Source organism: Pygoscelis adeliae, unplaced genomic scaffold, assembly GCF_000699105.1.
Source record: "Pygoscelis adeliae isolate BGI_AS28 unplaced genomic scaffold, ASM69910v1 Scaffold56, whole genome shotgun sequence".
NCBI lineage: Eukaryota > Metazoa > Chordata > Aves > Sphenisciformes > Spheniscidae > Pygoscelis > Pygoscelis adeliae.
Window position 1 is genome coordinate 232,338 of NW_008824944.1, and position 25,837 is coordinate 258,174.

General features: G+C 38.3%; 1 protein-coding gene across 1 annotated transcript in view; it reads left to right on the forward strand.

The window, feature by feature from the left end:
* Positions 1–25,837, forward strand: part of DZIP1 (DAZ interacting zinc finger protein 1) — a 38,597-nt gene that overhangs the window by 1,999 nt on the left and 10,761 nt on the right. Inside the window, exons 2-10 of the mRNA XM_009325565.1 lie at positions 7–132; positions 4,743–4,827; positions 6,390–6,514; positions 9,658–9,819; positions 10,560–10,697; positions 11,973–12,035; positions 13,298–13,438; positions 15,874–15,922; positions 17,256–17,312. Of these exons, the coding sequence (XP_009323840.1) occupies positions 7–132; positions 4,743–4,827; positions 6,390–6,514; positions 9,658–9,819; positions 10,560–10,697; positions 11,973–12,035; positions 13,298–13,438; positions 15,874–15,922; positions 17,256–17,312 (946 nt within the window). The remainder of the gene's footprint in view (positions 1–6; positions 133–4,742; positions 4,828–6,389; positions 6,515–9,657; positions 9,820–10,559; positions 10,698–11,972; positions 12,036–13,297; positions 13,439–15,873; positions 15,923–17,255; positions 17,313–25,837) is intronic.

Genomic DNA, 25,837 nt, shown 5'->3' on the forward strand with positions numbered 1-25,837 from the left:
GACAAGGGGGTTCCCCACCGCTCGCAGGAGATCAGGGGACTCAAGGAGGAGTGCCGCCGGAGGAAGAAGATGATCAGCACCCAGCAGATGATGCTGGAGGCCCGAGCCAGCTACCACCAGCTGAGAGGAGAGGTCCTGGTGGCCCGGTCACCCACACCTTGCCAGCTCCAAGCCTGCTGGGGACAGGCGGCAGAGCAGCCCCACTCTGCTGGGGCGCAGTCGCTTGCTGGGCGAGAGGCTGGAGCTGCAGGGACCGGTGACCCTGCAAAAAGGGAGTGCATCGCTTGCAGGTGCTTCACTTCCCATCTGTGTTTCACAGACGTTTGGCTGGTATCACAGACGTTTGGGAGAGCGCTACATCATCTTTAACAAATCCTCTTTTTACTAACAAGTGCTCTTTAATCTTGGATTTGCTTTTGACACATCTGAAAGTGTCAGATACGCAGGCATACAAAACCTGTGATAAACGTGTTACTACTTTCTGTTGCTGCCTCTCCTTGCCTATCAGCTACATAGTCAGAATGCACACAGGGCAAGTACGTCAGAACTGGTGCTAAGCAGTAACCTACCTGTCTGCTAGTTGTCACTTTCCTGTAGAAACGTTCTTCAGGCACAAAGTTTCTTCTTGTGTGTGTGACTCAGAAGTGACTCAGGCACGATGGTAAAGAGTCTTAGTGAGGTAGCTCATGCCTAACTCCACAATAATCTGTTCCTTAAAGGTCTTCCCTAAGAGCCTTAGTACATTGCTGTTCTGACTCTCTGTGTCATGGCACTCTGTTTTTTTGGGAGAGGTTTTTGTGTTATGGGTGTAACAGTTTGATTTAAAGATTTTTCAGCTTCAGCATTTTTCAACAGGTTTCAGGAATGCAGATTGCAGCTTCGAATGTAGTCTGAAGTCTAGAGAGTACACTGGACACAGATTTGACATGATTTCAGGCTAGCTCTTTGTGTCTATATGTTTAAAGTTACAGTTTTCTTCTTTTTTTTTAAATTCTTGGGATACTAGCAGTCCTGATTGTTGAAATTCTCCTTAATCATGGAATAGTTGCAGTACAGAACAAATACAAGTTTTCTTATAGTATGTACAATCCTATCCCACAGTGTAACACCATTTTCAGCAGGCTGGCAAAGTTTAATTTTTTAAGACATCAGCTAACTTGACTCAAGTGTTTCTGTAAGGAAAAAGACACCTTATGCTCCAGGAGTAGAGTTATACATATGGTAGACTTCAAGGGAACCTTGTCTCAATGCATTCATTTGAGTGTTAGTCTTAAGGACAAGCTGCTGATGTGGTATCATTTTGAAAAGCCTTTATGCAACTTACAGAGCAGTTTGTCTGTCCTGTGTGGCAAAAGAAAACTGATTGCATGCATCATTTTATGTGTAAACTTAAATAATTCTCACACTGTGATTGCCAGCTAAATATCACCAAGTTTTCCTGAAATATTTGTAGAATACAACTGTCTCGGTGGAAGCTGAAGAACATGGTAGTGAACTTGGCTCATCACTAATCTTCTGTTCAGTGGCATTTGCAATAAAGCAGAGATGGAAAGCTATTTCCCATTTTTTATTTAATTTCATATAAAGTAAACGTGTGCCCTCCCCCCTTTTTTCCTCTCTATTAGTAAATTCTTGTCTCTAAAAGTTATTTAGGTTCATGTGGGAAAAGTGAATTCAAGGAGTGACATTAAACAGTCCCTGCAGTTCCTACAGTGTTTTCAGGATTCTGAGTGTGAATGCCAGAGATAAATTAAACTCTTCCTAAGGTTTCTAAATGCAGGGCAGCAGTGTGATCAGCAAACAGTAATTGTGTGTTGTTTATCTGTGCCATGATCTTGGCTGATCTGCAGTGCCAGATAATAGGGATTTTGCTTGTGTTCCTGAGAGGGTAGTTCAGATTTCATCCCCTTGTCTTGGCTGTTTTGCAAACAAGCCTCTAAATAGTTACTTGCCTTTTTTAGTGGAGGCACACTTTATATCTAATGTAACCATGCTTTGGAATTCAGATTTAATGCCTTTAATCCACCACCAATGTAAGTTCAACCATGAAATACTACTATAAAATGGTACTGGTACCTACAAGTCATAAATTTGAGACTCATTGGTCAATGTCTTCATCTGAGTAATACAAATTTAATTTTCAATAATAATTTTTCAGTTTTTTGATACTTTTTTCAGAAATGTACAGGTGTACTCTTCGCTAGGTAAAAAACTGGCTGGACAGCCGGGCCCAGAGAGTTGTGGTGAATGGAGTTCAATCCAGTTGGTGGCCGGTCACGAGCGGTGTTCCCCAGGGCTCAGTTTTGGGGCCAGTTCTGTTCAAGATCTTTATCAATGATCTGGATGAGGGGATTGAGTGCACCCTCAGTAAGTTTGCAGACGACACCAAGTTGGGCGGGAGTGTTGATCTGCTGGAGGGTAGGAAGGCTCTGCAGAGGGACCTGGACAGGCTGGATCGATGGGCCGAGGCCAACTGTATGAGATTCAACAAGGCCAGGTGCCGGGTCCTGCACTTGGGCCACAACAACCCCATGCAGCGCTACAGGCTTGGGGAAGAGTGGCTGGAAAGCTGCCTGGCAGAAAAGGACCTGGGGGGGCTGGTCGACAGCCGGGTGAACATGAGCCAGCAGTGTGCCCAGGCGGCCAAGAAGGCCAACGGCATCCTGGCCTGTATCAGAAATAGTGTGGCCAGCAGGAGTAGGGAAGTGATAGTGCCCCTGTACTCGGCCCTGGTGAGGCCGCACCTCGAATACTGCGTTCAGTTTTGGGCCCCTCGCTACAAGAAGGACATTGAGGTGCTGGAGCGTGTCCAGAGAAGGGCAACGAGGCTGGTGAAGGGTCTGGAGCACAAGTCTTATGAGGAGCGGCTGAGGGAGCTGGGGTTGTTTAGCCTGGAGAAAAGGAGGCTGAGGGGAGACCTCATCGCTCTCTACAACTACCTGAAAGGAGGTTGTAGCGAGGTGGGTGTCGGTCTCTTCCCCCAAGTAACTAGCAATAGGACGAGAGGAAATGGCCTCAAGTTGCGCCAGGGGAGGTTTAGATTGGACATGAGGAAAAATGTCTTTACTGAAAGAGTGGTTAAACATTGGAAGAGGCTGCCCAGGGAAGTGGTTGAGTCCCCATCCCTGGAGGTATTTAAAAGACGTGTAGATGAGGTGCTTAGGGACATGGTTTAGTGGGCATGGTGGTGTTGGGTGGACGGTTGGACTCGATGATCTTAGAGGTCTTTTCCAACCTTAATGATTCTGATTCTATGATTCTATGAAATCTTATATTCTCATGCACAATGGAGGCGTAAAGTGCACATTGTGTCTAACACTGTGAAAAGTAGTTGCAAGAATAACGTTACATAATTAAAAACGTAAATATTCCCTGTGTTAATCCTGTCTCCTGCAGTAAGAACTTTCTTTCACTACCAGCAAGTCAAACTGACATGAAGTTTGTGCTTGAATGGATAACATTATTTCACAGCCAATTTCATTCCATAAATCATGTGCAAACTGCTACACTGTAAGCTCCCTCTTGGTTGGCAGCAATGCTTTGCTACTGGACTATATCTCTTTACTTTGGGGTTTTGTTAGCACTTTTTTGCATTTGTCCAACAAAATTTGTCTTAATAATTCATGGCTTTAGTGTTTGCTGAAAGATATTTATATTTAATAGGATACCTGACTATCACTGACAGTATTTTAAATATTAGATGAAATCTGGGAATTTGATGATGGTGGCAAGATCTTGAATCTGTTAAGTCAGTCTCTTACAGTCATATCGCACTGATGAGGAAAAAGGACTCAGCTGAGTATTTGTGGTTTGTTAAAATATATTTATTTGAAAAGAAAGTATGAGAAAGAGGTAACGAGCAACCCTACCTAAAGCGATTAGGGGCTTTGATTCACAGTCTTACCACTATGTTGTAAATCTGCAGATGTAGCTCCTGTCCTTGTGATACCCATCTGTTTTTAATATTCTGAATGTTAGTAGAATGTACTTTGAAGGTGAACAAAAAAAATCTTTTAAAATGGATGGGATCCAAATTTGACTTAAAACATGACTTAAAATTCAAATTAAAAAATAACAAGTAAATTATAGGAACAGTAATTGAAACAGCTTTTTGCTTCAGAAGGATGCTAGGCAGCATACTAATGTACGTACCTTTTCTTGCAAAATTGTGTATTGTTACCTTATTTTGGTTGAAATGTCTGATCTTTTTACATATCTATGGTCCTTCTAGTATTCTCATCTTACAATTCACTTATGTATACTCAAACCCATCCTTATTGTTTTTTCCAACTGTATGGTGCTCTCCTTTGCTGTGATACAAGAGTCTTAAGAACACCTGAGCTGCTAGTTGGCTGGAGTCAGTGTGTATTTTGCTGAATAGTGTTGTCTTACTTTTTCCTTATGCTTCTTTACCTACCTATATTCATCTCTTATCTGTGGTTTATATTGGAATTTGAACTTGCTTGGTCAGAGTCTTTTTTGTTCAGAGTTTGTACAGTGCTTAGCACAATGGGATTCTAGCCCATGACCATCACTGCGAGACATTAAATAACACGAATAACTTTACAGAAATCAGGCACTGTGAGAATTTTAGTCATTATTCTTGTGAAATGGAATTTATTGAAGTTACCTACTTTTGACGTCTGGGCAAAATGTAATAACCTGTTAAAAACCTTAACCACTATACTTACCAAACACATGTTACTAATAATAACTAAAATGCTTTTATCTGGTTTTTGTAGTGTCAGTTTTGTGAAAAGGCTTTTATGAACTATTCCTTTTTACAAAGTCACATGCAAAGGCGCCATCCGGAAGAATCTCAGATTGGTATGTACTTTAATGTTATCAAAAAAATTGGGATAAATAGTTTAGAAAAGTGTAAATATAGTGAGGATGTGCAGTCCATGATTTGTGTAACTGGGAAGAGTGACTTTCACGTTCCATTTTTAGGTGGCAGATACCAATTTGTGTGAATGCAAGCAACACTGACTGACAAAATCTATTGGGTGACATATGTTTCAGTCTCTGGAAAATAATTAACGAAAGATTGTATGCCATATTTACAGTACCTTTTCAAACTAGCATTCCCACCGAATACTTAGCCAGTAGCAGACTTCAAAGCACAGTTTCTCTTTAGGCGTGTGTGTTATGAAGGTGTGGGTAAACAGAACAAGTTGCGCTAAGGCAAATACATTTTGTGAATACATATGAATGATCAGTATAGAAATAACCCAGGTCACCTGAAATCAGTTTGAATAGGATCAGGCTGTCCTGAACTAAACTGACTGTAAAATATAGTGAGAAAAAGAAACTGTCAATAATAACCTAACTCCATGTATCTGTGATAATCTTAGTTGCTATACCACTAACTTACATACTTTTGTCTCTCTTCGTTGAAAAATGTTTAGTTTGAAAAACATTGCTCTCAAAGTTTTTTTCATTCATCTCTAAGTTCTCTCCTTCCTGTTAGGTTGCATGCTTATGATTTATCGCTAAGGACTAACAAGTATTGACACATGGCAGTGATTAGAAATGAGTTCGGGGAAAAGAGCATTTGGGAGGAGAAAGAGCAGAAAGAATCTAGCGAGGTCTGAACTGTAGCTTGTCAGGGAAATAAAACAGCAGAACAGTGAGAGGGGTCTGAGTAAGCGTCTGAGGAAGCGTTAATATATTGGAAGAAGAAAGAAGCTGTTCTGCACTTCACACTTGATAAAAAGGATAGTGGAAGGTGCTGCAGAACCAGTTGAACTAATTATCATATAAAGAATTAGTCTGAAATGGCTGTGTGAGGGAAGTACTCCATGCAGTTATTTCTGAAATAATGTTCTGCATGGTGCTCAGATTCCCAGATGATGGGCTAGTAAATCCTTGGTAAATTGATAAAATGTCTCAAGATTAAAAATTGTTATAATTTTTGCAAATTTTAACATGTTTTATTACAGTGACATTCCCTCTGACTCATTCCAGATAAATAATGAGTTGCATTCCAAATGGACTCCTTACAAAAGTTATTTAGAATAAATTAAACCTAACAGAATTGAATAACTGACGTTCACTTTGTCCTTCATATGTCCTTTTTTGAGCCTGTGTTGCTTAGATTCCTTTGAAATTAGATTATATAGTACTTTTTCTTGTAAATATTTCATAAACTGTTTCACAGGTCAGTAATATCGGTATTTTTCAGTCTTTGAGGATAATGTTAGCAGTCCAGACAACATATGTATTTAAAAGCATCTTTGGAGAATCATGGTAGTGGGAGGGGAAACTATCTATGAGAGTCACACTTTATGAAGATGTTATTGAAACGCTGTAGAAACACATTTGTAGTAAGTATCACGTTTCCAGAAATTACAACAAACATTTTTTAAATCTGTGTTTCTTTCAAACAGAACAGAAGAGGAAAGCAAAGACGGACAAATTGCAGGATGAGATCGATAAACTGAAGGAGCAGTTGCAGCTCACCAAGTCCCAGTTAGAGGCTGAACAGCAGGCTAATATGGTCAGGTTTTCTAAGGTAATACGTACTAAATAATATGAACCTCTCAAAAGAATTAGTACTTTGGACTGTGTTCACTCACTTTGTAACTGGAACAGAACAAAAATGTATCTGCAGCTTGCGTGCCTGGCAGCAATGGTGCTTGGGCATTAGAGCATACCTCCCCCTCAGCCCCCCTAATTTTGAACATCTGCTTTCTCCTTACTTTTGTTTTAGACATACTTTAAATGAATACTTAAGACAACATTTCTGTTAGCACTTGCCAGTTCATAAGATAACTGTGGCCTATTATTGAAGCAGATAAAATTGCCTTGCTGCGGTGAAATATAAGCTATTTTTAATATGTTATTTTGTGATGATTAAACGTTTCTTATCTATGACTGTGATTTTATATGTGACTTTATAAACTGAGTAAGATTTATTCTTTGCTATGAAGAACCTTACTGTCTAACAGGTGTAAAGCAGTCAAAGAAGAGCGAGTGAGAAGAAATAAAGCAATCTAGGCTTTGCATGTTGGTCTTTAAATGCTTAGATTTTGGTTGACCAGAGAGCCAAAGCAGAAAGTAATCTTAGCTACTGCTCTGTGAATAAAAAACCTTAAACCAGAATGATTTAAAAGCAGTAATTATCTGTTTGTAATCACATGCAAGGCTTTATTTAGGATGATATTAAGCCTTGTGGTAGTGCTTACTAGCTCATAAAGAGAAAAAAAAGAGTCTCTAAGTTACCTGTTTTGGTGTTTTTAAAAGCTTGATAATTTCAGATCATCTCACAGTTTTCATTTCTGTTTAAGTAAATCCATTCAGATAATTTGCTGTCGAAATGGGGATGGAAATTTTTTTAAAGGGGGGGGTTGTGATTCACTAAGGAGCAAATTCTTGGCATAAGAGACAAGATACTTCTAATGATTCATTTAGATGTTGATTTTGGTATTGCAATTTGCCCTGTATCACATTCGAAAGCAGGGGGTTGTGGTTGTTAACATAACCTGTGAGAACCTTGTCTTAATATATCACCCAATATTCAGAACTTCTTAGTGGAGTTTGAGGACCTTCAAACATAAAATCAACCATTAAGTTTGGAAAGAAACACTACATTTTTAATTTAAAGGGAATCAACAAAACATGGCTATTATTAATTTTTTTCTTCCTTGTTTTCGGAGGAAAAGCTGGTCTTCTGTAAAACGTGCAGTGTTTCTTTTCCTGAACACAGCTTCAGACTCTCCTTTTTTCAGTCGTCCTGTTCCCCTTCTCCTGGGACCATTCAGCTTCCTGGTTTTTTGCCACTTTCAAAAGTAACTGGATGACCAAATGAAGAGCGTGGGTAGTTTCACCTAGGAGTGCAAGCAGGGTCAGAATAATGAGCCTTAGCCCTGTGTGGACATCTGCTAGGTATTCTACTCTTTCATTCTGTGCCTCACTTTTGAGAGGTACATCTATAACATACTTCTCCTGCCCCTGAAGCATTGTTTTTCTTATGAGATGGAACTTGGAGTTTTCATAACAGTGCAGTGTAGATTTTTTGGTGCCTCAGGGGCCTATTTTGAAGTCACTTGTCCTAGCTGAGACTCCTAACTACAAGGGGACTGCCTGAAATGTCCTGAAGCTACAGCCTGCAGTGTTACACAACAAGAAGCTTTCAAAGCTTCTGTGTTTTTCTGGGATGTCAGGGAAGGTAGAAATGTGAAGTGTGACTGGTTGCAGTTTGTCTGCCATGACTGACATCCACTGTCAATTCAGGTATCATGTTGTTGTCTTTTGATTGAAAGATCAGAAGATCTTTCCCCTGTGTTTTTTTAGGAGAACCACTACTGGAGGGAATTTGGATAAAAACTGTCATGCTTCCAATTCTTGGTCCCTTCTACTCCTTTGAGGTGGAAGGATACAGAAGACCCATTCTTCATAAGTGTACAATGATTGCTTGTTATAGTTAGTCAGAGAACAGTTTTGGAGTGAATGCTGTGATGGAAAGATGTAGGGGTTGCCTAAGAAGGGGGTTTATTCTGGACAGTGAAATGCAGGACTTTGAACAAGTTGAGGACTATACAAAAATGAGTGACTAGGTAATGGAATGGTAAAAGTAATTTAACAGATAAAGTGGGGTAAATGTATATGGGGAAAAAATAATTTTAACTTCATCTACAAAATGATGGGTTCTGAGCTGAGTGTTATTACTGAAGAGCAAGATCTTAAGGTTGTGATACATAGTTCCAGGGAAGTGTCGGCCCAGTGGTCAGTAGCAGCCAGCAAAGGAAATAAAAAATTACAAATTATTCTGAAAAATCACTGTGCGAGCCACAGCCTAAATACTGCGTGTAGGTCTAGTCCCTTCATCTCAAAAAGGATATGATAGAATTATAAAAGTTATGGAGATGGGCTACAGGGATGATCAGTCTGTATTTAGAATGACTGAGCATGCTAAGAGTTGTCAGTCTGAAAAAGAGACAACAGCTTGGTGGGAATGGAGGGCGAGATACTGATGTCCACGAAGTCACGAGTTACATAGAGTGAATAGGTATCAATCATTCACTCTCTTTTCCAGTTCAGGACCTAGCATCCATCAAATGAACCTAGCAGGAGCCAGATTCAAACCAAAAAAAGTACTTGGCTCTTCATGCAACTTGTAGTAGACCTGTGGAGCTCATTGGCAAAAGATGTTGCAGTTGCTAAAAGCTGACCCAGCCACAAGGGACGACTGCAAAAGTATGTGAGGAGAAATGTATCAAAGGTTACTAAGTTTACAAAACCATGTCAAGCTGAGGAAGTCCTCTGAGCTGAAAACAGTTGACAGCCTGGAGACTATTAAGGAGAACGTGCATGTTTGCTTGCCCCGGTATTACCCTTTCCCACCTATACGCTTATGGCCTCTGTGAGAAACAGGATGCTGAACTAGGTGGATCTTTGATATGACCAAGTAAGCTCATTCATGTGTTATTCAATGAAAGATAATGAACTACCAAAACTTCTTGAAGAGGACTTGTTTTGCTAGCAAAATGTATAGTTTGCTACCCCAGAAATCTTCAGAAACGGGTGTTTTTTCATGTTTTTTGATGTCACAATGTTGCCCGTTGAAAGTGACTGCCTCCCACACATAGTTTGGGTGCTTGAATTAGTATTGCATGTGGGGAAAAATAACAAGTAATGCTTTAAAAATAATTTCAGGAATGTGAACAGCAAAAATCAAAAGAAGAAGAAATTCTACAATCATTTCATAAATGGAAAGAGGAGGAAAAAGAGAAATTGGCTGATGAAATAGAAAAAGTGAAAGAGATGTTTATGAAAGAGCTTAAGGAGTTATCTTCAAGAAATTCAACATTAGAAAATGTAAGTGATTTAAATTTTCCAACATTTTAAGGCATGAATCCCTTACAGTAGATGGTAGCAAACTTCATATATTTGAAACGTGATGTAGTCATCTTAGAAGTCTTCTTACAAAACTTTAAAAATAATGGTTGCGTGATAGCCATAATTGTATCTTTGTATACTGGTACTTTATTAACATAATTTCAGTTCATTTTTTTAATAGCATTGTTTTGGATGAATGAATTATGCCTTCAGCAACTATGTCAATTTTTTCTTACTTCTCAACTTTTGAGTGCTTGTTTATGGATTAGTAGATATTGTTATTATTGCTGTCTGTTAGGTATCCTTTATTAATACTCTTATAACTGGCATGGAGGGGACTAACCTCTGCATTATAGTCCTGACAGCAGAATTGCATGTGTTTTCAATACATGCTCTGGAAATGCTTTCCAGAGTTTTGACTAGAAAGAGAATTGTAAAAGTATAGGTGGGTCAGAAAATAAATATGCACAGCATTACCAGAGCAGCTTATATTTTGTAGCTGCTAGTTCCTGTGTATATTTGCAAGGTATATTTATGTTAGATGTATATATTAATTATTACATGAAATTTGATAAATGCTGAACTCGTGAGAAGTGTGAGAAATGTCTGATGCAATCTCTGTGTAGTTATGTTTAAAGTAAATTTTGTATTAAATGACAGTTTTATAAAACAAAATCTGTATACATATTTGGGTCTTCATTTTTCCCCCCGCCTTTTAGCAACTGTTAGAATTACAAAAGTCCAGTATGCAACAAAAATCCAATTTAGGGACACTGACAGACAGCCAAGAATTTACAGAAGAGAAACCTCAGAGTCCTCAGGATTATCACAATGTGGTTAAACTTCTTGAAAAACAGGTAACACTGTAACTTAATGTATCGCCTTTGACAGACTGCTTGTGTTCTTTTCATTTTTGTACATCTCTGAGTAGGATTTTAAACCCATAAGTAAAATTCTCATCCCTCTCAATGTCTAAAAATAGCTGTTTTTAAAAATTTACTACTATTTAGTACAATCTCTATAATGGAAACCAAGGAATTACTTTCCTTATCCTTTGTAAAGAAATTGTTACTTATTTATTTATATTCTCTTATTCTTTATTGTTAAATATATTTAGCTTTACCAAGTAGGGTTGCAGTTCAGTTCCAGAAGGCTCTAACAGACCATTTAGGTCTGCTGATCTGTGAGGCCACTTATGGAAAAATTGGAATTTTCCAAGATGAAAAAAAATGTTAAGAAACTTTCTGCCAGGATTTGTCAACCTGTGGCTTTTGAGCCATATGAAGCGCTCGAGCTTGTCAGGTGCAACTTCTGTACCAGGCCTATATCGTCCGACCAGCACAGATGCTGGTGCTAGCACAAATCTGTTGGACAATCCAAAGTCCCACCTATAGGAAAGACTGAGTTAGGAAGGGCCACTGAGGCCAAGGTCATTGCATTGCTCTGGGACTCACCTGCATGTCTGGGTTGTTCCTATAAAAAAGAAAAAAAATAGTTGTGAGGCCTTTGGAAATACCCACAAACCTTTTTTCTCTTTTTTTTTTTCTTTTTTTTTTTTTGACACTTTGAGGCACGCATTATATATTTCATGGTTCTTGGGGTGTGAAGGTCTTTGCATACTGCTGGTATCATCCAGAAGTTTGGTCACTTCTGCTCAAAGATGTGGAAAACTTAGTGAGTTTTACTTTATGTTTTTTATTTATTCAAAGAAAATTCGGTTCACTCTCAAACTCATATATTAATACTGGGTTTTATCATCATTATGCAAAATACATTGTTAGTGAGTGCTTGAAATGACATTATTTGGGGGAAAAAAAACCCTGCTTTCACTACTCTTATTGTTAATACACAGAGATGTATCAAAATACTTGTGTATTTCTCACTCACAGTCACTATATATACAAATCAAGGAACAAATACGTAGTTTCTGGAGTGATTGGTAAGAAAACCACACTCGGATGTATAAAACATGCTGATGACTGTTCTAGGTCTTAAATACAGGGTTACTCGAGTTTCATATCATGAATAATCTTTTCAGTATTTATGTTTTATTTAGAAAAATAAAGCTGCATATATCGAACTAAATGTTAATGTGTTATTAACAGGAATTAATACTGATTTCCTCTATGCAGGAAAGTAAGTGGACATCTAGAATACAAGCCCTTCATCATGACCATGAGACAGAAAAGTCCCTGGTAAGTGGCACAGCAAAACACTTAAACTAAAAGGAGACTTTTTCCCTATTTTCTTACCCTTGCAGTAGTTCTTGATATGCTATAATACATCTTTTAGATTAGAAAGCCTAGATCTCAAGAGTTTATAAGAGTGTGTCCTCTTAGACGTATTTATTATCTCTGTATTTCTGTTATGCTAGGATCTTAACTTTTCAGTTAAGTCCAGGGTCGAAACGGAATTTATGATTTAAGAATCCGACAGACACCTGAAACTGTATCTCTCTTTTGAAGAGCTTACAACTAATTCTGTGAGCGCTGTATTATACAGTGTTTTCTGTATTATGTGGATATGCTGGATAGTTGAGATGCAACTTGCCAACGTGTAGCTTCCATCTACCCTGTACCTTCTGCTACCATGGACCTATGGCATACATCTCAATCTTTTTTTCTCTTTTCTGTCACTTCTCTGCTGCTTTTTCTGTTGTAGCTTTCTAACGCAGAATCTGTTCAGCTTTCCCAGGAAAAAACACCATGGCGTTTTATTTTGCATCAGTTTATGTATTTTACTATACAAAGCTTTATTCCTCAGATTTTTTTTATGTCTGCATTTCTTTTTAATCTCTTTCCTGCTTTGTTTCTCTTGCTTCTTTTCCTTTCATTTTCCTTTCATCTGCGTGACCATGTAAGAACTGAGCAGATCATAGTGGTCTGACCAATGCTTCTCCTCCTCTGGCAAGAAAGCAGTGGGGAGGAACCATGGAACATTCCCCCAAATGGATGTAGTTAATGATACACCCACATACAGTGCAAGAATAGAATAAGGGAGGAGTAATGTAAGTATTACTTTTGGGATGGTGCACCTAAAATATTGTTCCCTTTCTTCTACATTCAGAGCTAATATATTAGGTTTATCACGCAAATTCACATCTCACCTCCTTAAAATATCATTATTTGACACTATTTATAACCAAAACATTTTTGTCGAGTCGTATGCTTTTTCCTGCAATCTTATTTTTGTGCAATCTCAGCAATGTGTCTATGTGTCCCTTTCTTTGTATTGAGATTTAGGTAGTCTTCCTTGTGTAAATAAAAAGTGATGCAGACAGCTGTTTCATAATATATGCAAGTCCCAATGAAATCACAGGAGACACTACGTTTTTGCTAAAAAAAAAAAAAGTGTTAAAAAATATTGAAGCATGACACTTGCTTGTTTAAACTTTATAGCATTAAAATATTTTATATAATATTAATATGAGGTTACTTTTCTTCTGATTGCTTTCTAGCTACTGTCACAGATTGAGAAGCTTAAATCATCAGTGAGAGAAGACCTGAATAAAAATAACACCTTTTACAAGAGGAGGATAGAAGAATTGGGGCAGAGGCTTCAGGAGCAGAATGATCTGATTATTACTCAGAAGAAGCAGGTCTGTTTTGTGAAGCACTCCATGTTTCAGAGAGCATAGGACATAGAGGAACATTTTACTGGCATTTGGTCTTCGATACATCTCTGGTTTTGTAGTTAACATTCCAAATTTGTAGTAGTATCACTGTAGTATTTTGGTTACACCTTGGAAATTATGTTGATAAATAAGAATAGATCTGGAAAAGAGACACAGGAATGTAAACCAGGAATTAAAACACAATTTAGAAGGAAAGGATTAATAAACCAAATGTTTTTAATAAGTTCAACACAAAGTTAAAAGACTACTAGGTCGCAGTCACCAAAGACCTCTACAGATGAAAAATTTCTGATCTAATCTGCCACAAAATAATCATAATGAAATCTAATGTTTGAAATCTGAAAATACATGACTTCTCACATTAAAAATAAAGTATCATGTTTATCACTGTGAGGATAATTAATTAGATTATTACTGTATGAAATTTAATGAGCAAGTGCTGAATTCTCCACCTGGGACGGCATAATCCTGGTTATTCATACAAACTGGGGGACAAGAGGCTGGAGAGCAGCCCCACAGAAAGAGATCTGGGGGTTTGGGTTGATGGCAAGTTGAATATGAGTCAACTGTGTTCCCTGGCAGCCAGAAGGGCCAACCGTTTCCTGGGGTGCATCAAGCACAGCATAGCTAGCCCGTCAAGGGAGGTGATTGTCCCACTCTGCACTGCACTGGTGCAGCCCCACCTCGAGTACTGTGTGCAGTTTTGAGCGCCTCAATACAAGAAGGACATCAAACTATTAGGGTGTGTCCAGAGGAGGGCGACCAAGATGGTGAAAGGTCTCGAGGGCAAGACTTAGGAGGAGCAGCTGAGGTCACTTGGCTTGTTCAGCTTGGAGAAGAGAAGGCTGAGGGGTGACCTCATCGCAGGCTACAACTTCCTCAAGGGGGGCAGCAGAGGGGGAGGTGCCGATCTCCTCTCTCTGGTGACCAGCGATAGGACACGAGGGAATGGAATGAAGCTGCATCAGGGGAAGTTCAGATTGGACATTAGGAAAAGGTTCTTCACTGAGAGGGTGGTCGGTCGCTGGAACAGGCTCCCCAGGGAAGTGGTCACGGCACCAAGCCTGTCAGAGTTCAAGGAGTGTCTGGATGATACTCTTAGTCATATGGTTTAGTTTTAGGTAGTCCTGCAAGGAGCAGGGAGTTGGACTGGATGATCCTTATGGGTCCCTTCCAACTTCAGATAGTCTATGATTCTATGAAATTATTTGTTTGGAAATTGTTTTTTCTTAAAAATATGCTTTTGTTCAAACATAACTATGGATTTTTTGAGGTGATAGGTAGGTGAAGATCTGGGTGGTCTGGAGTTTAGACTATAGCATGATTATGCGGTCCTTACAACCTATTACTCTATTAGATGGTGCGTTCTTTACAAATCAACATCTGATTTTACACATTTTTCTTGAGATTAATGTTAAACCTATACTTAAGTGCTTAAAGAATTGGTAAGACAAATAATAGCTTTTACAGCTCCACCTTAACGAATTTGATAGCTGGAGCAATAGAGGACTTAATCCTAGACATATTACTTTCAGTAAAGTGACCTTTTAAAACAAAACAGTATGACCACCGATGTAAAATAGGTTCAGAGGGATCTGAGTTTGGTGTTTGTGAAACACAATTGTGAAGACCTACATTCTCAGTACCTGGAAACTGGAAGGGCTTGAGAAATAGCTAACACTTTTGTAGAATCCAAACAGAATGGACAATGAAATGAGGCACTACTGGCTATATCCAAACGGATAAATAAAAGAGGACCAGGGTCCAATATCTTGTGCCAGCTCCAGCTGACATTGACTGTGTGTCTATATGGTTTGGGTTTAGCTTCTGTTTTGGGAATTGGAGTGCAGAACATTGTTTTAATGATATGGGATTCACAAGTTTCCTTTTTTCTTTACATCGAACTGCAGCCAGCTTGTTTCCTCTACACTCTCGGTTTTGTTCAGTGCATGTCTTGGGTCTCAAATAGACAAAACTGTAGAGCAGACAGGAGAACTGTTTGTATATTTAAAATCGATGTGTAATTAAGTGTTTCCCTGGAGTGGGGCTAGACTTGCAGAATTGAACATGAATTGCTGAAGCAGAAAGTATTGAAACTGTAAGTGCTGAAGTGGCCCATAAGCCCATTCTCATTTCACGTTATAGCTTGTAATAACAGAGTGTACAAAGCATGAGTTCACATAAGACAACAAACAGAAGTAAGTCTTCAACATTCATTAAGCATGAATGAAATATGCACTAGGCAGTTCCACAAAAGTAGTATTTTTCTCCCCAAATCATAAACAATAATTTCTGTTATGGAATAGTACCGAAGCTAGGTATTTTGTACTAAATGTTCATTTCTAGATACTGTTCATTTACATTTGTAACTATTCATGTATCCGTCTTTTCTCTTTTAGATAAAAGAATTGTCCACGAGATCAGTTGCAAGCATCAAACCATATGATGGTAAGTACAAACTGTAAGAAAAAGCAGATTTTGTTTCTGATTTCAGCAGCTTGGCTGAAACAAATGTTACAATTTATTAAAAAATATAGGTATCAACTTTACTAACTAAATGTTGAAATCAAATCAGTAGTGGCAATTTATTTGTGCTTCACAGGCTACCTACCTGTTTCCATGCCATGATTTTCAAAGTTCATGTTCTGCTGCTGTAAGAACTTCTAATGTACAAAGTTGATCACTTGGGTAGTGAAGACATGTGAAATATAGCAACTCTGATTTGTATTATGTAAACAACTTTTGGCTTTGCTTTATGAAGTGTAATTTTAATTGCTTTTTCATGCTTGACTGTCCTTAGGCTGCAGAACTCACAAATGGGAAGATACTGAAAGAGTAGACAAAATTGATTAATTTGTCAGTTAAGATACAGCTGTTCAAAAAATTTTAAGAACTCCGCTATTTTTGTCATTGCAATGCTTTAACATCTGAAGTCCATTACAAATAGCAAACCTGATAATAGTGTTTTAGGATGTAGTCCTGCACCACAAACACCCGTGTAGTTGATGCTGCAGTTGCAGTGACTTGTAATAGGTTTATTGCAATAGATGATGACAGCTGGATTAATTCTAATCCCAGTTTGGAAACCATCTTGCTTTATTAGCAGGACATTGGCTTGAACTGAATCTGACAGCAGGGAGTAGGTTAGTTTGAGGAGAGCATAGTAGTAATACGGCTGTATGGCTTCTCAACTGGAGCTGGTCATATTCAGCCACACTGAAGGACAGACAAGTATGAGACCATGGCACGCAAGCAAATTTGCTCCTAGGCCCCAAGCCGATCTGAGGAATGTAGAATTGATGTGATAAATCACTCCAAGGCTACATTCTATAAATTATATAGCCAGGGCTTGCGCTAATTGATCTGAAGTGTGGATGCCGCAGATCCTCTTCTGGGAATACCAGTGTTGATCAGGCGAGACTTGACTAAGTAGCTTTGGGCCAAGGCTTCTTCCCTGGGACACAAAGACAGCATGCAGACATGACCAAAGAGATGATCTGACTAGTGCAGGTTCACATTCCAGTTCAGTGACAATTTAGTTACTAGTTTCTTTTCCTGGTTCTAGAAGTGTTAAAAATGTTAAGCATATCTAGAGAAGTACTTTTATGTTGTGAAGTGAATTTTTACTTTGTAAACTGTTTGTTTATTTTTCTCCCATTAAAGCCAAAATTTGCATAATTTATAAATATGATTAAATATTGCTACATTTATGAATCTGTATTTGTCTGTTATTGTTTACAATAATGCATTTACATTATTTTTTACTCTTATGCTATTTTAGTGAACACTACTGTAGAGCATCTTGAAGAATCTAAACCAAGCCTACCAGTGATGCATGGTAAGTTTTTTTTGATAGGTCCAGATCCCGTACTTTCAAATCTAAGACTCTGTCTTCTTAAATGTGTTGCTTGTCAAATCATAGCTGTAAGAGTAGTTATATTGAAAGAACGTAATTTGAATTGCTTTGCTGTATGTCAGCACTGAGAATTCCCATGAAGTAATTGTCAAGATGCACTATTGAAAAGAATAAATGAAAAAGAAAATAAAATAATGTGAGAATATTTCCTAGCACATGTATAGTATTGGAGCACTTTAAGGTAAATGAAACTAATTGAGGAAACAAAATTATGTTTTCTTCTAGAAAATATGCTTATTTTCTGGTATATGCATGTACTGGATAGCTATATGCATATAATGGAATTCGTACAGAGAAAAATGTGGAGGTGTTTGTTTATAAGTCTTGAAATTGTATTTTTCGTGTGACTTCAAATGTCACGGCGGGAAAATACGGAAGACATAATCAAAATAGTCAGTCATCCCGTCTAGATAGTTCTTCCAGAGTATATCTGTAGTTACATATGGATCATTATTCAGTTATTTTAACTTGTGGCATTGTGATATTGTTTAGTAGTGGGGGGAAGCGATGAACCTCCATTTATATTGTTTGGTGCTTTGTGAAAATAGTTTTCACTTTTTTCTCAGTATGCAAAGTAATGGAGAGTATTGTTACCATACCAATATTCTGCGATCAATTAATTCTTTACTTTCATTTCAAGTAGGAAAGCAATAGGAAAAATTAACTTTGAGCAAGTAAAATGTTTAAAACTTAAAACCATTTTATAAATTATTTGAGTTATTGAACTATAATTAAATAATAATTTTTAAATTATTATTTCTCTTAGTTTTAAAACCTGTCAAGGGGAGAGGAAATGGAATTTGTCTAAGAAAAATGTACAGAATTTTTCTTTTTCAACAAATTCAAAAAGTTCTGAAAAGGCATATGGGGAGAAGGAGCAGTATGCAGCAGAAGCTTTAGATAACTTGATGAGGAATGAAAAACTGATGAATACGAAGTGTTGATTTCAAAATATTTGTTGTGCCAAGAATTATTAAACTCAGGAAAAGAGATTTTTATTATATGGTAAAACTATTTTAATATTACAGAGATTTCTTACTAACCTATGCAAGGTAGCTGTTCATTGCTAGAAGCTTTTTGAGTGAAACTATACAGATGAAATGTTGTTGTGTGGAGAAAAGCAATAATATATTAAATAGAGATTATTAATAATAGTGTTTTAAATAATCCAATTATTTTTCATTCAAACCAGCTTCATTGCACCAACACAGTAGTGCTGGTTCTAGCTAAGAGATCTCACAGCAAGTAGCTTAGCTATTGCCTTGAATTTAAGGAACGGGGTTTATGAAGAATATTGCTGCTAAGGGCTTAGGCACCAAGCTTGTCAAGCATTGCTTTCTGAGTGCATTTACTTTCATTTGGACTGAGGAGGAAAACAGTTCTGTGAACATTAGTATTTTCTGTACTCTGACAATTTATATCAGCTCATTCAGATCTTTCCTGATTTCTTGCTGCTCCAAATATGAAGTTTGTGACACCTTATGAAACTTCTCAAGATAGAAAAGGCTGTTCCTGCCATTGATATACAAAAGATTCACTATCAGTTTATTATGAAACCTCAAAGAAGGTGTTTCCTTCAGATTCCTTTGCTGATTATTATTTTATTTATCTCTGCAGGTCTCTCTGTCTGTCCCCTTTCTTCCCTTCTGGATTTTTTTTAAACTTACCCTACCTAATTTCTGGATATAAAGGTTAGCAGAAATTACAGTGTCTTTCCCAAAATTTTGATGGCTCCTCAAGGGATTGACTTACATACTGAATTAAGACATCATGGCTGCATCTCGTGCCATTATGAAAATGAAAGTGCTTGTTGGTAACTTCTGTCCACAAATTTATTTAGCACAGAGCATCTCTGACATCACAAGAGCTATAGTTTTCCTACCAAACAATTGCCTGCGTATGGAATATCTTCCTTTTCTTTCTTTTTTTCTGTTTGAAAGAAAATTAATTCTGGAAAAGGCTCTCTTACGTGAACTTAAGTACACTTTTCAAAGTTGCCTGGAAGCTTTTGCATCCTAAGATCATTTCTGCACATCTGAAATCTGCGCTATGAAAAGATACCCGAATTACAAATGAGGTATCTTAGGTGTAAAGTCGTGGAATAACTGTGTTAGCCTGGTGCTTTTGTGTTCATGTTCCTAATTTCTTGGGAGAGCTAACAGTCTGCCTTGAATGCCATCCTGGCTGACCATTCTTCTCTCGGTTTCTGAGCTAGCTGTAGGGTTTTGTGCAGATATAACTTAAGTCTTATCTTCAAAGATTACTTAAGTCTCACAAAAAGGCAATGGATCAATTATGATTTTTTTAAATCATATTTTAAAATCAGACTTTGGCTCCTATATTACTCCTGAAATGTTGATACTTGTTCAATATTTAATCTTTGTTAGGTCAATAATAGTAGGTGGAATTGAAGACAGTAGTTAAAAAGCAAAGATATCAATTAGATTGTCCATTAAAACCGATGACTCAGTCTTCAAACATGGTGCAGACTAAGGCCCAGCTGTTGTTAGGGACATAACTGAAGCATCTGAGGAATATTTAGTCAAAGTAGTCTTCCTAGACAGTTAACAGAGAAAAGGGGCACCTTCAGAGTTTGGTTCAGCTGAACTAAGATCTGAATTGCTCTTTGAAGTTGCCTGTGTCTCTTCGTTGACTGTAGAAGGAGTCTGAGATGACTAGGCTCCTAACTTAGAGGCCTCAGGTAAGTGTCAAAAATTTATCATATTTAAGAATATTGGTTTAAAATTAATATTTATGCTGCTTGTGTGCAGTATTTGGCTTCCCATTGATTAGTTAGGAGAAAAGTATATGAAGTGCATTGATTCAAAGATGATGGTGAAAATTACAGGTATCACAGATTAAGTCTGGCAGCTCTTCAGATGTGAAATTTGAGTATAAATTAAAGGAGTAGATAATGACTATAGTCATGGCTTACATTCCTTACATCTTTAGGAAGTGCAGCAATTTACAGCACACCAGTTTTACGTTTCATCCTTGGTTTTCATATTGCAAGTGCAAAGTGCTTACTGTAGGTGATACTCCACTATATATAATTGTAACACTTCTGTTCAGGCAAAAAGTACTTTAGCATTTCATATTTCAGAGTAAATAGACAGGATTTCTCCTTTAAATATTGGCCAGAAGACTGCTTTTCCAATAGTACTGTCAGAATATTGGTTTTTTTTAAACTAGTAGATAAGAACAGACAAATAATATATTATAAGCTCGAAATACACACAGCCTGAATTCTTCATTATTTAGATATATTTTCCTATTCCACCTGCATAGAAATTGTCTCCAAATATTATTTAAAACTGATATTTAAGGTTTTGTCAAAGTATGCTAGGCACATAATTTTTCAGTAATATAATGATCCACTGAAGAAATTAAGGCAACCTGTACTTTTGATATATCTCATCTATCTCTCCACACATATTAGCTGGCAGAAAAGATATTCTGGAAGATGTGGGATGACACACACATCATTGTGGAAGCCATCTTAAGGTTGCTGGCCTTAATGATGGCTAGTATTAATATGGCTGGATTCAGGCTAGTGAGATACGAATACGACCAGCCTTCGTTAAGACTGGTGTTGGTAGCTGCTATTTAGCTAGGTTCAAGCCTGAGGCTGACAGGAACTGTTCTTGTGAGAATAAAGCTAGGGTTAGGTTTTGGACTGAGGCTGGCTGATGACATACGGTGAGGATGTGTCCAGAATTTGCCACTGGGCTAGGTATAGGATTTAGCAATGTTTGGTTAGAGTCAGGTGTGGGACTGTTGGGGAGGACTGAATGAATTAGGTTTCGAGTTAAGGTGGTTCATGCCAGCATAAGAAGCTGACTTATGGCAGGGTCTGCAAAGGGCTGGTATCACCCAGAGACATCTGATTATTGCTGAGCCAAGGTTTTACAGGGATCACTGAACTTGGGTTAGGGTTAGGATTAGGCTTAGGCAGACATCGATTGGCAAATGAGAGTTATGGTTGAGTTAAGAAGGATCAATTAAGCAAGGTAGCAGCCGCGGAGCCTCACTGAATAGGTTTAAGTATGAGGTTGAAATTTATCTCCATTTCATAGTCAAGAAGGAGGTGGAGATGAGAGCCACGGTTCAAGTTGTGTCAATGAACAAAGTATAATTGAGGTTGCATCTGAACTGCAAGACTGATGTAAGCTCCAGTTCTACCAGTACTCTGGTAGTCCAAAGCAGGTGATCTGCTGGACCACAGCATGCCTCCTGCCTTGCTTCAGCCTCCTGGGGTCTACTTCCAGTAAGGCAAGGACACAGTTTTGGTGTTCATCTAGAATGGGGAACAGAGAAGTGACCAGGAGCAAGTAATTTATACCTAGGTGTGAGCCCAAAAGGGAAGACAGTAGTCTGTCTAGGTTCAACATTCAGGCTAGGATGAAAGCTAGGAGTAAGATCCTGGCCAGCAAGGTCTGATGTTGAAGATGTTGATGTAGGGCAGCGTCCACTAGGGTCAGCTGAACTAGATTTAGGGCTGATAATTGACAGGAAGGTAACTGGCTCTACTTAAGTCAGAAGTTGTAGTGATTACTTATTTAAGGCTAACATTGGATTGTGGCTTGGTGACATTTTGGACAAAAAGGTCTGATGAACTAGAGAAGGTTACAATAACTCAGAGTAGTTTGGAATTCAGTCTGCATCAGCAGGATTGTTTTAGATATGACGTTAGCAAAGACTGCTTTGTACAGATTTGAGGTTTAGCTGAGTAGTCAGACTTAAATGATTCCTAAAAATAAGCTTGCTAAAATTTAGATGCTGCTGATTTCAAGGATGTGCACTAAGGTAAGAGCTGATAGGTCTGATCAGACAGCTAGAAGCAGCACATCTCCGGTAAACATAAGGAGAGGGCTCCTTAGGGGGGTGATCTCCACACCTGTCTATAAACCAGAGGGGTGCTGGACCAAGCTGCTTTTTCTTGCATTGGATTCCAATGTGTTGTTTAATAAATATCTCTTAGAATAAGTGTGCAGTAAAGAAAAAGAAAAGGCCACTTACATTGAAGAAGTTGGTGTTTCCAGATGTTGCACTCCCCGTGTCTTAGCATTCGATCTCTGTCGTCATGCAGTGAACAACAATATTACACGTAGCAAGTAATACATTCTGGTTTTGCTCTTGCAACTATTCTTTTACTGATTTTAACTTCCTCTGTTTCTAGTATACTGAGGAAGAGAAGCATGTACCTTTATGCCAGATCAGCAGACTATTTTCAGGTCTGAGTTCTGGGGACTGGGCTTTTCCTGTTAAATTAAGTTACTTGACAAGGGCTTGTGCAGAGATGGGTCAGCTCCTTTAAGCAGATTGCATTTGAGTAAAGTACAGGTAAAAGAAGTACAGATTAAATCCAATTACACAGCAACTGGCTAACTGTCTGGTAGGTCCAGCCAAGAAACTCAGAGGCCTCAATGCCTGTGCAGCTAAATTAAATCCCCCCAGAACATTCCCCATCTGTGCTTCCGGCTCTGTCCTCCACAACGGGCTCACCTGTAGGCTTTTGGGAATTATCCCAAACTGTGCCTGAACATTGTTTTGGAGAATGTTAGCTGGTGCAGGGCAACGGTGTGCCAGGAGCAGCTTTAGGAGTTCAGTAGTGTGGAGGATCATATTCGTGTGCCCAGGAATGCTCTGGCCACTGCTAAATTTTACAGCCTTAGAGACTGAAAGTCCAGAAGCCTATTTGTCAATCCGTCTCTCAGAGTTTTGCTTTTAAGTGTTTCCGTAAAACACATTGACATTTGCGTCTTCTTAGCATCTTGTGATGGTGTAAGAAGCATTTTTTTAGAACTTCTTATTTAGTGCAGATTATATGGGAGCAGATCTTAAGTCTTGTAACCTGCTTGGACAAGCAGGTGAGAGGCTGAATAGAACCTCAAGTGTGGAAAGCGTGGAGAGAGCAGCAGCCATACCCAAGCATTTACAGCACCAGTTTTAGTCCCCTTCACATGGGGAATATTGGAGATGTGACAGTAAGTGCCAGTTAGCGCCAAGTGCTTATTTCATTGTGACTATCCATCACAGTGCATCCATGTTTGTACCTAATTGTATAAGAAGTGCTGAAGAGCAGGTATCTTTACTGCAACCTCACTTCCTCCCCTTCTACCCGTACAGCGGAACAACCATTTATAGTGCCAAAGGTTTCTTGTGAAGGCTGGGGCAAATGTAAGTTGGCCCAAAATATTGGCCAATAAATTGTTTTTTCCTATACTGCCAGTAGTTGAATGCTGAAGGTATAGTTTGCTCGTTTCTCTGTTTTTATCATAAAACCTAGAATAAACTAAAATTCTAGTTTTCATTGAAATAAATTTATTTAAGGAAGGTGAATATCTAAATTTTTATTAGTTGACATATAAGCATTTTCATGCTTCTCTTATATCTGAAGTCTATAAAGTTGTGAATAAACTGTACTCTGGCTTCATTTATATAAAGCGAATTGTACCTGACAGCCTATGAAATGATAATTTCAATGTGTTTAGGAAGCTGTTTTCGGCAGAGGACATTTCAAGATTTCTGTAAAGCACATGATAATACTGAATCTCACTATACTGGAGTGATTGAAGATTTTTTTAAATTGGTTTTATGGGAAATTATATATATATATATAAAAAAAATTTCTCTATGTCTGCACATATGGACTCAGTACTTAATAATTCTCTGGTATAATGAGTTAACATATTTTTTCAGTATTTTTTTTGAAGATTTCTATGTCTGTCCATTTTACTTGCCTGTTGTAAACTTTTAGTATCAAATTGCACATAAACGATATTTTAAAATAAATTTAAAAATTAAAATGCTTCTTATGAGAAATGAATGACAGGATTCATTTACTTAATCCTAGGTGGCCTTGTCATTGTAGATGCCTAAAAACATCCCACCTGGCCTCTGGGTGCCATTCCAGAAGGGCACGGGTTTTTCCATAGTTGTGTGATGTATCAGCCAGTCCCATGCCGATGGCTTAAAACTCTGGTATATCTGAGATGACACTAGACACCCATGTTTGGGCAACTGAATCGCTCCTGAAGTGACTATTGTATTAGGGTCTCCTCTACAAAAATGTCCCACCAAGGCAGTGAAGAGCCACGTTGCATTGGGTTTGTGATTGTTAAGCAGGTTGTCAGCAATCAGGAAAACTGACATCGGTGTGTTTTTTTGCCTAACTTTCCCACTCTGGACCTTGACCTTCTTCTGTCCTGTTTGTCTGGTGTTCCTGTTCTTCCTCGTTATTAGAGCAGGCACCCTTGGTGCATATGCTGGAACCCATAGAGGAGCTTTCAGAAGAGGAAAAAGGTAATGGTTGATTCAACTCAAAATGTAGTGGCATGTGGTTTTTTGAAAAAGAAAATGTAAATATTATTTGATACCTACAGTATTTTTTCATTGTATTTGAGTATGCTTATGTGATTTGGGTGGGAACATTCCTTGTTTGTGTCAGTCTCCTGTTTGCTATTGGTGCTTGTAAATATTATGATTTCCTTATCCAAGTTCAATGTTTTTATGGAAAGCTGGCTAACTCTTTAAAGGAGGCATATTCCATATGTCTAAAGGCACTTGAGCTAAGCAGAGCAAAAACGTTTGACGGGGAATACCCCCTTACTAGGAATTTTTTGGTGCTGACGCTATTGCAAGGTATGCTCACTTCTTTTTCAAACTCTGCATAAGAGGGTAAAGAGTTCAGATAGAAGAAGGAAGTTGGTGCTGAAGGTTGAAGCTGCCTACTTTCATAGACGCACCAAAGATACTTTTGCAAGTAATCTAAGTTAAGTCTACCTCTAAGCAGCCACAGGTCCAGCCAGGGTTGTGCAATTCTGAATGAAATTACGTAGGCCAGTGTTGGCAGCTGTTCTTCTGCTTCATCTGAGGAAAACTTGGAGAAGGCCACATTTACAGTGACAGAAGATAAAGCATTGGTTCATCCTGCATGGTATTCTTCTCCTGAAGAAGGCTAACAGTACTTTAGATGAAACACCAAACAGCTGAATAGCGTAATAATCTGTACTGTGTGCAAAAATCAAAATCAGTCTTGAACCTTACAGCCAATGAGTTTAAATTTTGAAGGAATGATGCTGTTTTGAAAACAAAATTGTCATTTGAATACATCTGTGCGTAACTGAGAGGTTTCCCCAGGGAAAATCCAGTGACTGAACAATCTGAAATAAAGTCTGCTCGCATTTTTGCTGTCCTTTCTGCTATTTCTCTTGCTTGCCATCTTCTCTCTTGATGGATTGTCTTTGATTCTTCTGCTGTGCCTAAAGGCATGGCCTGCAGTACAAAAGAGAGGAAGAAAGAATGCAGTCTGAAAAGATAGACCAAGATTTTTTTGTTTTCAGTGACAGCCATTTGTAAGGGAGAGTGTGAAAATTCTTGACTTGGCAGATTATTTCATAGGATTATGTAGGAGCTGAGACAGTGGACCAGACTTAAGGTCCCTT